General features: G+C 38.3%; 1 protein-coding gene across 1 annotated transcript; it reads right to left on the reverse strand.

Annotated features, from left to right (window-relative positions):
- Positions 1–3,327: 3,327 nt before the first annotated feature.
- On the reverse strand, positions 3,328–13,225 carry LOC129742361 (serine protease 55-like). The gene is made up of 6 exons (XM_055734253.1): positions 13,198–13,225; positions 12,383–13,120; positions 12,019–12,318; positions 4,252–4,416; positions 3,950–4,088; positions 3,328–3,796 (listed from the first exon to the last, which is right to left on the reverse strand). Exons 1-6 carry the CDS (start codon positions 13,223–13,225, stop codon positions 3,511–3,513), a joined length of 1,656 nt encoding a protein of 551 aa, XP_055590228.1. The 3' UTR covers positions 3,328–3,510.
- Positions 13,226–14,128: the final 903 nt, after the last annotated feature.

Below are 14,128 nucleotides of genomic sequence, written 5' to 3' on the forward strand. Positions count from 1 at the left end.
GTAGCCAGATTTAGAACACGGGTTAGAAACCTTACAATGGTCCTGTGCTATGCGCCAACTGACGTAGCCGATTTGCAGGAGAAAGAGCAGTTTTACATTCAACTGAACAGCGTGGTTGAGATAATTCCGAAGGGTGACATTCAAATGCACTAAGGCGATTTCAACGCAGAGATAGGCTCCAATAATCAGGACTTTGAGCGCATCATGGGGCGCCATGGTCTAGGAAAGATGAGCGAAAACGGAGAACTGTTTGTTGTATTTTGTGGCAACGACAACATGGTGATCGGTGGATCGCTCTTCCCCCATCGACCAGCACATAAGGTCGCTCGGGTACCCCGAGATGGCTTGAATTCCGAGTCTCGGAACTGCCGACAGACCGAATAGTCGAAGAACAGTGGTGTGGAATCATAAATGTCTTTATCACGACAAGCCGTGGTACGCTTGGTGAAGTTTGTGGAAGAAGAAATGAGTGGATGTCGGATGAAACTTAGAGGATGGTCGGTGATCGGAGAAAGGCAAAAGTCAGAATTAAGCATGTACCGAGCTGGAAAAGGTAGTTAAAAGAGCTTGTAGACGAGACAAGAGAGCCTGGACAAACTCCCTAGCCGAAGAGGGAGAAAGAGCCGCCACCTTTAGAAATATCCGATTACTTTATGATAAGTCTCGCCGCCTCAGTGGTGCAATGACTAATGCAAGAATGCCGCTCTAATACCGAACAGGTCAGTTAATGACAGATCGAACAGAACAACTCAAACATTGGACTTAGCACTTCGAACAACTCTTTCGAGTCACGAATAGCGATGGCCAACAGAACTCGCAGCTCGAAGAGCCAACAATAAGTCGCAATAATGACGTCAACTCGGAAGCGCCCTCACTGGCTGAAATAGAAGTGGCCATCAAAGCCATGAAATCCAACAAAGCGCCTGGAATCGATTGCATCCCTGCTGAAATGCTGAAAACCGACCCTACCTTGTCAACACAAATGATGCACCGTCTTTTGGCTGACATCTGAGTTACTGCAACATTCCCGGCCGACTGGATGCGAGTATAATCGTAAAGGTCCCGAAGAAAGGAGGCCTGACAGAATGCGGTACCTGGCGAGATATAACTTTGATCTGTACAACCCTCAAAGTACCCTGCAAAGTGATTCTGAACAGGATCCAGGAGAAAATTGACGCTACCCTCCTAAGGCAACAAGCTGGATTCCGATCCGGACGATCATGTGTGCACCACATCACAACGCTACGAATAATACTGGAACAAATCAACGAATTCCAGGACTCTCTTCTGCTGGTGTGCGTTGATTTCAAAATTAGCATTCAACCGACTGAACCACGAAAACATCTGGGCGGCTCTAAGGCGACGACGAGTCCCAGAGAAACTTGTCCATCTTATTGATGCACAATACGAGGCATTTTCGTGCAAGGTCTTGCACGACGGCCCCACTGCTGGAGTGAGCCAAGGATGTTTTTTTTATCACCGCTGCTCTTTTTTTTGCTTTTTTAAAAGATGGAAATTTGACTATTTACAAACCATAACAGCCGGGTGTTTGCTGCTGTGAGTGGGTTTGTCCCACTAAAACCACCTTGGACTTCTTGTGCCAGATGTGCCCCTTGGTTTCACCCTATGATACTACATCAAGGGGAAGGCTCTGCTATTGAAATTATGCATCTCACCCTTTTTCTCTTTCTCAATTTTGGTCTTCCTCCTTTATCATGTTTCTTCTTTTCTTCTATCGCCAATTTCAGACTGTACGGAAGACCCCGAATCATGTGCCGGTTAGGTAACGCTTTCAAAGTAGCTCGCGCCCGTCACAGCATCCACTCCCACAGGTTTTCTAACCACCAAGGCATGGCCGATTGAGAAACTATCAAGCTAGAATCCCGCCACGACCACCCCGAATGGTATCTCCACTTCCTTTTGCTGCAGGAAAGATCGAACCTGAGTACGTGAGACCTTTTAAGATTAGGGTTATACCGCGCCCTAAGATCGCGTTGCTTTTGATTTGAATTTGGTTGACTAGCTCGCTCTCTCCGTTCATCATCTTTCCTGATTCTTATCAGATCGCGCATGATTTGCGAGATTTCGCACGCACGCCACGACTGTTCGTCGCGACACATTTCACTCGCAATGTTTTCAGCGCTCAAATTTTGAAGTTTTTGACGCCTTGAAATGAATCTGGGGCAGACAAAGATAGCATGTTCTGCCGATTCCCCCGTATTTACGCATTCCGGGCAATAAAGCGAGCTGATAAGCTTAAACCGATGAAGGTATTGCTTAAAGCACCCATGACCCGAAAAGAACTGCGTCAGGTAGAAGTTGACCTCTCCATACTTCCGATTTACCCAGTCCGAAAGTCGCGGGATTAGCCTATGCGTCCATCTTGCGTTGTTCGATGCGACCCATTGCTCCTGCCACTTGAGCATTGACGCTGCTCGTTGAATTTTACGCACTCCTCTAACAGCTCTTGCTTTGTAACACTCCATATCCTCCGCCAGAGTTATGTCAATGCCCGCGATGACAAAAGCTGCATCTGCTGATATGGTCCTGTATGCACAGGAAACTCGCATGGCTATCAGCCGATGCTCCGTTTTTTGGGGTCTATAGCGCTCTACCTCTATCGCGGAGCTCCAGGCCGCTCCAGGCCGCTCCAGGCCAATGAATCTATGATTTTCGATGCACTTTCACAACAGTATTTGACATGTGCACCAAAACTTTAGCGATTGTCGACCATTACTCCAAGGTATTCCAGCTGCTGTTTCGAAGATGTCGTGTGCTGCTTTTTCTTATCGTAATGGATGAGATTTTGACTGGATCGATCGACTGTGCACCGAACCGTGGAATTCTTCGACAATGGAGCAACTGAACGATCTTGACCTGGCAGACGATATTGTTAACGTTCCCTAATCTCGATTTCTAGCGCCTTTTGTTGACACCGGCGATGTAGTTCCGCGTTTGAGATCAAGTTGCCAGGCCATCAAGCGCGGATGATGTTTCACAGGCAGCGATTCACAAATACTTGCAGTTTTCGTGTCGTCACCGCATATGTGCACCAAGTTTTGCACCCGTAAAACAATACGGATTTGTCGTTTGAGTTGAAGATTCGGATTTTCGTTCGTAGAGAGAACTGACGTGAGCGCTAGATGTTTCGGAGACTTGCAAACATGAATCGGGCTTTTCTGATCCGGGTTTCGATGTCTTTCTTGGTACCACCCATACCTCCGTAATCCTGCAAAGCTGTCGGACAGTGATACTACCCGTTTAAACTTTATTCAAAAACAACATTTTTTTTAAATTTATTCAAATTATTAGTTTTTTTCTTGGGATGCGCGAAGTAAGGTCACAGTTATGTGGTAAACATATCGATAAAGTATGAAGTGAAGATTCCAAAAGTTTCCTCAAACATTCTGTTTGGCGAACAATTTGCACGCCGGCTGATAAATTATAGATTTTATTTCCCCAAACATTCTCTCCATTCATTCTCGGGCCATCAAACACCATTTACTACATTTATTTCCCCCAAACAATGGCTTCTATCCAAGGGATCACATTCTGTACTCTTACAAAGCGAATCTTGCCACATGTACTGTTCGCCACCAGTCCTACCAAATGGTACACTCCGTCTTCCGGCCGTTCGATCATTATTGATGGTGCAAGCAGTTGATTGAAACATTTTCTCCCATGATGGTGTCCGATTGGGGGCTGTTTCGATTCATTCATGGCCGAGTAGAGAAACAGGTTCCCCAAATCCAGCTCCTTCCTGGTCCACAGACACATAAACTGGCTGGTCTGAAGCCTACAAATAAAATATCTCTTAGTAAAATGTATATAAATCAATATACGTATTGCTTGTATTGTATTGTATTGTTGGTTTGGGTGGTTGGAATTCGAAATGCCGATAAATTGCCCCAAGAATTAGGTTAGTTCATAGAACGTAATGATGCCATACGATATGTTCCATTTGAGCTCAATTAAGCCGAAGTTGTTTTCAACAGGATTTTTCAGATACAGTGGATGTCGGTGAAAGTTTTCTATCTGGAACTGCATTTCCTGACCCTCCATCTCGACGGTAATGAATTGATTGTCCCCTGCAAGGAGCACATTTAAAACGAGATAAATTTGTTATTCTCGGGTTCCAACTAATGGTCCTGGGAAGTTGATTTATTGTTCTCTGTCCACGTAAATCATTCCGGTGACAGGACGAATGTTTATTCAAATCATAGAACTATAAATCACATTGACAAAACTTACCTGGACGGAGACAGTCTGCTCGGGATATAAAGAATCGTTCACTTATCAATACGACGAAACAATCAATCACTCGCATCGGGGAAGATGGAAGCATCCTGGAAAGGTACGCCAAATGGGTCAAATCCCGCTGCTGGTTTTTTGAACCATTCTGATACTCGTTACATTCTTCAAAAAAAAGAAAGAAAGGTTCGGTTAAAAGCTTAAAAGCTCACAATTATATATCAAAGTTGGAGAGAATTGCGTATGTGTTTTTTTTCTATAAGCAAAAATAAACGGCGACCAATTTATACGATCTATTGACTGACCCTTAGAAAAACCATTTATATATATTAGAGTGCCTCAAATTTGTATGGGAAATTAAAAACCTGTGGAATGTTATGCGCTGCAGGTTGAAATCGTTTCTAGGCCTAATACAAGGTCCCATGTTAAATTCGGGCCTCATCGGACCACAAGGGAAGGGGTCGCTCAACGAGCCTAAAGTTTGTATGTTTGCATGCCATTTTGTCAAATATTGACCGTTTTAACCATTTTTGATTCGTTAGATTTCAAAACATTCAGAATTTTCAAATATATGGTTGTGTCCTTAAATATTGCCGAATTTATGAAAAAATAGTTGATGTGTGTAAAAATTACAACCACAAAAGTACTGAAAGTAATATTCCATAGCCCCCGTGGTTATGCAATTTAAAAAGAAATGACAACAAATTTTTCCCAACCAGTAAAGTTTTCGTTGGACAAAAGTTATTTAAAATATTCAAACTAACCTCCTGTAAGTTTTTTAGTGAAAAAAATGGGGTTTAAGATGGTTAATTTTCCTTCAAGATATGATGAAAGCAGGGAACGGTGATTAAGTTATTCAAATCTCCTCTACAGTTTTACCTGAACTACACTCCAAACTATCTTGTGAATTTTATCCACAACCATGGCCGTAGAAACGGGGGGTTTTGGGGATTAAAACCAACCCCCCCCCCCCCCCCCCCATGAAGATTCAGAAAAAGCAACGAGGTTTTTTACTCTAAACTCAAAATGTTCAATTAAAAGCACATTTTCATCAATAAGGTTATTTAAGAGTAACAATCTTTACTAAAAACTTTTTATAAAACCTCGAAAACTAATCGCAGGTCCAGAATTTTGCTTAATTTTTTCAAAATTTGCTCACTTGATGATAGAAATTCAGATCTGGAAATAAAATTAAAAAAAAAAGATATTACTCAGGTTCTTGTTCAATATTAATAGGATTAAAATTGTATTTCTGTTCTAGAATTCTGCATCAAATTTTGGATTCTTAATTGAGAATTAGAATCATCATTAAAAATTGGAAATTTACTTATTTAGTTATTTATTTTTCAAGTCAAACTTTGTAGAAATGAAATGCCGTTTTAAATTTCTGGTTAAAAAAAAAAATTAAATTTGGTTTTGCATTTCATACAAACTTTCGTTCATTATTTACGAAACTCATTGGCATTTTAAATATTTCGATTTTAATTTTCCAAATCTATATATATAAAAAGCAATTTCTGTATGTTTGTTTGTTTGTTTGTTTGTTTGTTTGTTTGTTTGTTTGTTTGTTTGTTTGTTTGTTTGTTTGTTTGTTTGTTTGTTTGTTTGTTTGTTTGTTTGTCCTCTATAGACTCAGCCGTCTTAAGCGCTAGAGGTCTGAAATTTGGCATGGATGCTCATTAGGACCAGGAAAGATGAAAATTGTTTTTAGATTTGTAGTACAGGTACAGGGCCGGCAAAGGGGGTCGTCCATATTGACATTTCAATATTTTTGCTATATCGTCGTTATTATACATCGGATTGGGATGAAAATTTGCACACGATAGTTTTCAGGGACAGGCAATCGATTTCAGATGTCAAATATTTTGCCAGGGGTCGACGAAAGGGGTCGTCCATATAGATTAATTGTTCACTGTTTTAAGCAATATTGACGTTATTATGCAATGGATTGCTTTGAAAATTGCCACACGGGAGTTTTGAGGGAAGGACAATAATTGCGTTGTTATGCAACGATTGAGTCGAAATTTATACACGGGTTTTTTCTGAAAGATCAATTGATTCCTGATTTCAAATTTAGTAGCAGACGACAGACAAAATGATCGTCCAATATTTTTGCAATTATTACTTAACAATTAATTCAAAAGTGCATCTGGAAAATGCTTGGCAATTGACTTTCATGCAAACTGTTCATGACATATTCCAAGTTGAAAGCGAAACGGAGTTCGTATGGGATCAGCTAGTCTATATATATAAAAAGCAATTATCTGTATGTTTGTTTGTTTGTTTGTTTGTTTGTTTGTCCTCTATAGACTCAGCCGTCTTAAGAGCGAGAGATCTGAAATTTGGCATGGATGCTCATTAGGACCAGGAATGATGAAAAATGTTATAGATTTTTGGATGACCCCTTCCGAAGGGGGTCGTCCATACAAGACAAATATTGTTTTCGCTTTATTGACGTTATTTTCCGTCGGATTGTGATGAAAATTTGCACATGAGTGTTTTGAGAGACGAACAATCGATTACAGTTATCAAATTTAGAGTCAAGGGTCGGCAAAAGGGGTCGTCCATATTCACTGATTAATGTTTTTGCGATATTGGCTTTATTTTACATTGGATTGTGATGAAAATTTGCACATGAGTGTTTTGAGAGACGAACAATCGATTACAGTTATCAAATTTAGGGTCAGGGGTCGGCCAAAGGGGTCGTCCATATCCACTGATTAATGTTTTTGCGATATTGGCGTTATTATAGTTCGTATTGTGATGAAAATTAGCACATGAGTGTTTTGAGGGACGAACGATCGATTACAGTTATCAAATTTAGGGTCAGGGGTCGGCCAAAGGGGTCGTCCATATTCACTGATTAATGTTTTTACGATTTTGACGTTATTCTACATTGGATTGAGATGAAAATTTCCGCATAGGAGTTTTGAGGGACTGTCTTTTGCTTTCAGGTTTCAAATCTTGACTCAGGGGTCGGCAAAAGGCAATCTGTTCACTGTTTTTACGATATTCTCTTGATTGAGCATAGAATTGTAATGAAAGTTGACACATGGGAGTTTAACAGAAAAGATAATTGATTTCAGGTGTCAAGTTTTGAATCGTGGTCAAAAAAAAGGTCGTCCATGTCAGTTGCTCACTGTTTTCGCGATATTGTCGTGATCATGCATCGGATTGAGATGAAAATGTTCAGATGAGGGATATAAACTATGAGCAATTGACTCCAGGTAGCATGTTCCGTGTCAAGGGTCGACGAAAGGGGCGTCTATATTCACTGTTCACTGTTTTCAAGTTCCTGACGTTATTTTACATATAATTTGAAAAGAAAAAATGGCACAAGGGAGTTTTGAGGAACGTAAAATTGGTTTCAATTATCGAATTTCGGGCCATGGGACAGAAAAAGAGGGTTTCATTGAAAGTTCAGTGTTTTGTGCAATAATTTTGTTGGAGGCAGTTAATTGATACCAATTTAAGTGTGAAGGTCAAGCAAAAGAGTCGTGCACATAAAGAAATAGTACATGTTTCTGCCATAATGTCTAGATTTTGCAACCGATCGAGAAGAAAACACTCTCACATAAATTTTAAAGAATAGCCAATCAATCTTTTAATTCTAATTTCAAGTTATAGTAAAAGTAGCAAATTTAAACACTGTTGAATTTTTTCCCCAAAATTGTCGAAAGAATGTTTCGAATTCATTTTCTAAACTCATTTCTACGTACCAATGACTTAAAGCGAAACGAAGTTCGTACGGGATCAGCTAGTATCAAATAAACCAGAGACCATTCTAAGATTTTGATCCATATTCAGTATCGAAGTTTTTAAACATAATTCTTATGCTGAATTCAAACGTTACAAAGCTTCCAAATGGCTAATCAGAATTTAAAACTCATAATCATCATTCGAAATTAATTATATTTAAATTCAGATTCACAAGTCTGATAATTCAAATAAGACTGAAACCCATTATTTCTAAATTCAAACAACAGATTCATGAATGAAGGGTTTGAAACTAATTTCACTTTTTTGTATCAAATTCAATATTCTCATATGGAATGTAGATACAGATTCAAAATTAAATTTTAAATTCACGTTCGTTAATTGATTTTTCGGCCTTCGGGTAAAACTTATGTCCTTTTTAGTAGGAACATCTTAAGAATATGAAATTTTATAGAACTTTCAACGATAAGGCTGATAAATTAAGTAACAAACATAAAATACGTACGGAACTTTATCTATTCTTATAATTCAGTTTCAGAATTCAAAACCAGAATTATTATCTATGAAATTCTCTGATATAAAAAACCAATGAAGCTTTATATTTAGGAAAATATTATCAAGTTGACAAGAAATCGCGATTTAGAATTTTGATTTTAAATTCAGTTTCAAAATTATTTTTTTTTTTTAAATCAAAGTCAGATTAGTTACAAATTCAGCTGGAAATCACATATATGAAACTGAGTTAATTTTGAAAGTTTTTTTTTATGATTAAACTGAATTTTATAGATTTTTAGGATTTTGATCATTGAATCGATTTTGAAAAATATTTTCTGATAAAGAATTTATACCTAAAAATTTTCAGGAAATTAAATTTTTCTCGGTGTTTTTAACATTAGTTTGGTAAAATTCAAATTTGAAACTTAAATCTTAGATTAACATCGAGTTTGCATGAATCAAATTTGAACAGCAAAATGTTGATCTCTTGCTTACATTACTTTTACTTTTACAAATTTCACTTATTTCAATCGATGGTTAAAATTTTTGAATCTACTAAAGAGTTTACCAAATGAAGCGTATTTGAATTGGAGGCTTTTTAAAAAAAAAAGAATCCGTATTCAATGCTTGAGTGAAATGAGCTAAACCTACCCGATTCTTGAGCAAAATTTTAGATTTAAACCATACTCATATACTTTTTGATACCAAATTTGATTTCATTTGCTAGATTAATTCTCGAGTTATGCAAACAATTTGTATGGAAGCCCCCCTTTCTCCCTTCATATCTTTCCGCTGAAAAAGGTGGGGATTCAATTTATCATAAAAAAATTCTCGTGTCCGAATATCTTCAAATTCCAAATATGGTTCCATATGCTCGATCAGCTCTCCAGTTATACTGAAAATTGTAAGGGAGACTCTTTCTTTTTCTTTTCATCTATCTCTTTGAAGGAGTGAGGGATAACAGATATTCATAGAAGCATTTCTCGTACCCAAATATCGTTCAATGCCAAATTTGTTTCCATTTGCTGTTTTAGTTCTCGAGTTATGCAGTAAAAATTATATGAAACTCTCCTCTCTCTTTCCTTTTCCCCGCTGGAAGATGGAAGGGGTCTCAAACAATCATTAGAACATGTCTCGTTCCCAAATACCCTTCCATGCCAAGTTTGGTGGCTTTATTAGTTTTTGAGTTATGTAAAAACTTATGAAAGAGGCCATCTCCCCCCATTTTTATTTCCCTACTGAAAAGAGGGAAGAATCTCAAATAATCATAGAAATATTTTTCATATCCAAATACCCTCCCATGCCAAATTTGGTTACATTTGCTTGATAAGCTTTTGAGTTATTTGTTTGTTTTTGTTATGTAAAAATAATTAAAGAGTCCCCCTTCCCCTTAATATCTCCCTACTGAAAAGGAAAAATTGGTATCAAATAATCATAGAAATATTTTTTGCATCCAAACACTCTCCCATGTCAAGTTTGATACCATTTGCTTTATCGGTTCTCCAGTTATACAAACTTTAGTCTTTTGATTTGAAGAAACCCCTCCCTTCTTCCTGTTAGGGGTCACCAATCACAATAGGAACCTTCCCCGACCTTCAATATCCCCACCTGCCAAGTTTTACGTAAATCGGTTCAGTAGTTTCCGAGTCTATAGGCAACATTTTGGCAACATTCGATTTTGGCAACACAAAATGTTTGAGCATGTTGCCAAAAACGAATGAGTCTGAAGTTTTGTTTGATGGATCTACGACTCACCGTTTAGTACCAAATGCATCGATCATAAATGGTAAATGAAAAAAAATCACCTCATCCAGGATCGAACTCAAGTCTTCCGATTACCTCTCCGACACCTAACCAATAGGCCAAATCGACAGATGATAGAAGTCAAGCTGTAGCTCTATAATTCAGTTGACATCATTGAGTTGAGCTCGCTGCTAGATTCTACGGCAGAAAATGCTCATATTGCCCCGATTAATGTTGCTTATACTGCCCCAGTCTCATTACGCCCCTGCGGTGAGTGATTTTCAGCATTTGGCAAAAACATTTAAACGCATTTTTCAATGTTTCAATCTACTTTTTCAAGTTTTAGCCAGTAAGGAAATAGGCTTTTTAGTGTCTTAACCTTAACACGATCCAATGAAGTAACTTACATATTTTAGCTGTTTTCTATGGTTAAATAAGCGTCCTTCTGCTCTTATTTCCCCTCATCGAAATGTGGTCTTGGGATAAAATATTCGTCATAACTTAAGGTGAATGGAAAACCATATTCAAAAGTAATCGGTCGAAGAAGAGCAAAGTTATTGATAAAAAACTGGTTTTTCATGTTCCTTCCGAACAGAATGTCTTTTCAGGCTTGTTGAGCGACCCCTTCCCGTGGTCCAATCAAGCCCAAATGTGGCATGGAAACTTATAATACACAGAAAAAAATCTGAATCCTTAACGACACTGAAATTGAAAACCTTTATTATTACATGACATGGAACGCGATTTATTGATGTAAATTTACAAAATAAAAACTGTTGAATCCTTGACAGCACTGAATTCTAATGACACAAATATTACTTGACACGGAACGCGATTATTTGATGCAAATTTACATCACATATGATGTAAATAAAAAGAAGCATCACATACGACGGAATTTTCAGAGCGAATTAAATATTACACGTCTTAATATTTTACATGTCTTTCAAATTTTACACGTCTGTTGAGATTGCAGACGTGTAATATTCAAATCGCACTGAAAATTCCATCATATGTGATGCTTCTTTTTCGTTACATCATATGTGATGTAATTCTACAATTTTTTTTTGGTTACACGAAATTCTCAACAACACTGAATTGGAACTTTCTCAAAATTACACGACATGAAATATTACAATACACTGAACGTGATAATGTCATGTAAAATTATAAACTGTGAAGAACAAGACCAGACAAATGTGACAAAAACTGTTAAGTCGTGCGCCAAAGTATTTTCCCCGCGCGCGAGTAAGTTAATCGGTGTTGATGGTTCCCGGAGATATCCGAAAAGCAGGGATGCGGTTCTGGAAGCGGATCCACGGTGTTCAACATTGGCTCCGGTACTTCGCGGAAAAAAATAAAAGAAATAAAATATAATGCATGTGTGTTAAAAAAAATTTTGCCGCTTAATAAAATGAATCATATTAATTATAGATGAGTTTTATTTTCATTAAGAGACGTAAAAATTCCAGTATTGAATCATATTAACAATAAATAAAACAAAACAAATTCCAATTGGAAAGTTTTTCTTCCAACATTCAGGGATTTTATAATTTACATCATTTTTATTTTACACGTTGCTAAATTTTACATCATTTTTTATTTTACACGTTCCAAATATACTGGCGTGTAATTTCCAACTAGCACTGAATATTCCGTCATATATGATGCTTCTTTTTATTTACATCATATATGATGTAATTTTACAGATTTTTTTGGTAGTGTGTAGGTCTAGGATCAATTTCAGCCTGCAGCGCATAACATTTTCAAAAACCAGGTCATTTTGGGTACTCTTATCTATATTTTACTTACTTTTTTCACTTATACTTGGATTGCTTATTGGATTGGATGATTGAAAGGTTGTGTGGTAGTTGGTTTCACTGCTGTCAAATATATCATCTGAATCTTTTTCTACATCTTTCAATCGAGCAGTGGCTTCAATCCAGCTAAGATAGTGATGTATTTTGACGAATCCCACCAAACCTTTCGGATTGCAAAGCGTCACATCATTATCTTGCAAACCAGTGAACGAGATTATTCCACGAGCAATCCATGTTCCATTCAAATTAACAACGAAAGCTCCTCCACTATCTCCGTTGCAAACCGTTGTTCCTTCGAATGAAAATGGGGAGTGAAATTGCTATTGCTACACCATAAATAAGCCATAGTGCATTACCGTTTCTCGATCCGGCACAAAACATTCCCGGGTAAAGTAGTTGACCAAATAATGGTCGGTCACTTTCAAGACATTCCAGAGTGCTGACCATTGGAAAGCTTGCCGTTTTAAGTTTATTAGCCAGCCGACGATATTCAGTTAACCCCCATCCAGAAACGTATCCGGACATTTCCGTCGCTTTTCCATGTTCAAAATTGCTCCATAAACAAACCGGCTGAACGAAATCATCAAACTCGACTATCGTCTGCAGCATTAGAATCGCAACATCATGTTTGTAGGATGTGGCGCTAAAAGACTCATGTCGATGAACTGCCTGCACTCGATGCTCCTGGGTGTTCCGATTAACGGTCATCAACTCAACGAGACCCAATCTTATAAACAGCACTTCGGGAGCAATTTGGAATCCGTTCGGGGCAGTAACGCAATGGGCTGCTGTAAGTGCCAATCTATCACTTACCAAAAATCCCCCACAAAGATAGCTGCTGCCAAGTTGTTGTAGTTCGAAAAGCCCCAGGTGCCAAGGAAACTGTCCGGGCCAACTGTTCTGACCGGAAATGATGGTATTCAGATGGTTGATAGGCCTTTGACCACATCGATAGCCAGGATCATTTTGCTTCACTACTAGCGGATGCACTATCTGACTTAAAGTACAAAAGATTAGAACCAATGATTCAGCAGAAGACATGCTGCTGACTAGGTCACTCTTGTTACTATCGTTGAGATGAAACACGCATAGAGCTACCAGTGATGTATGGTATTGTTATATGAATGATCTGTATATTGTTGACAATTCAATGATAACCTTCATCTCGTACTTGCACATTGGAAAACTGTAGGTGACATCATCTACAATATAACATCAATTGTTGACTATTTAAAGCATAGTTCATCTTAAATTTGGACGCGTAAAAACGGGTCCATCTCGGAGTTTTGCAAACGAAATATAAATCTTATGTACTCAAAATGTTGGTCTTTTATTGCACTTCAAACGAAAAAAAAATATTCCGATATGGTTTTGAGGAAATCTTGAACTTCTCTGTGAATACCACTCATCATAGTTTGGACACCCTGTTCGCTGACCTCAGCGGCCATTTTGTTACAACATCTCTTCATCTCTGTTGCATCCCAAGTCATCCTACCATTCTTCTTCATCATCTGCTTGACAGTTACTTAATATTTTTCGATAGGGCGGAATTGAGGGCAGTTGGGTGAGTTGATGTCCTTTTCGACAAAATCCACTCGTTGTCCCAATACCACTGTAGTACCTCTTTGCTATAGTTGCAGCTTGTCAAATCTGGCCAAAACTTTGCTGGTTCTTTGTGAGATCTAATGCATGGAAAAAAAAAAAACGTTTTCTCAGGCACTCCTCCCTGTACATCTTGGAGTCTATGGTCTTGTTTGTCACAAAAACCCGGGTTTTTCGTCCGCAACTACAAAAACCTTTCCAGATCAAACACATTCTTGCAAATTAATCGGCAAAAACGAATTTGAACTTGCCGGGGACATCACCCCGACCAGTGGCTATTTAAAATTTTTGGCCTGGAAGCTGCCCAAAATCCATCTTCACGTACGTTTCGTCACACATGACGATTCATTGTTCTTCATTAGAACCTTGTTGTATAACTTCCGGGCACGTCCTTTGGCTACTAAATTCTGCTTCAATGTCTTGTTTGGTTGCTTATTTATTGGCCCGATAAGATCGTATTCCTTCACGCAGACGATTCCTTCTGACGGTGCATCGGTCGG

Source organism: Uranotaenia lowii, chromosome 2 (genome assembly GCF_029784155.1).
Source record: "Uranotaenia lowii strain MFRU-FL chromosome 2, ASM2978415v1, whole genome shotgun sequence".
Classification (NCBI taxonomy): domain Eukaryota; kingdom Metazoa; phylum Arthropoda; class Insecta; order Diptera; family Culicidae; genus Uranotaenia; species Uranotaenia lowii.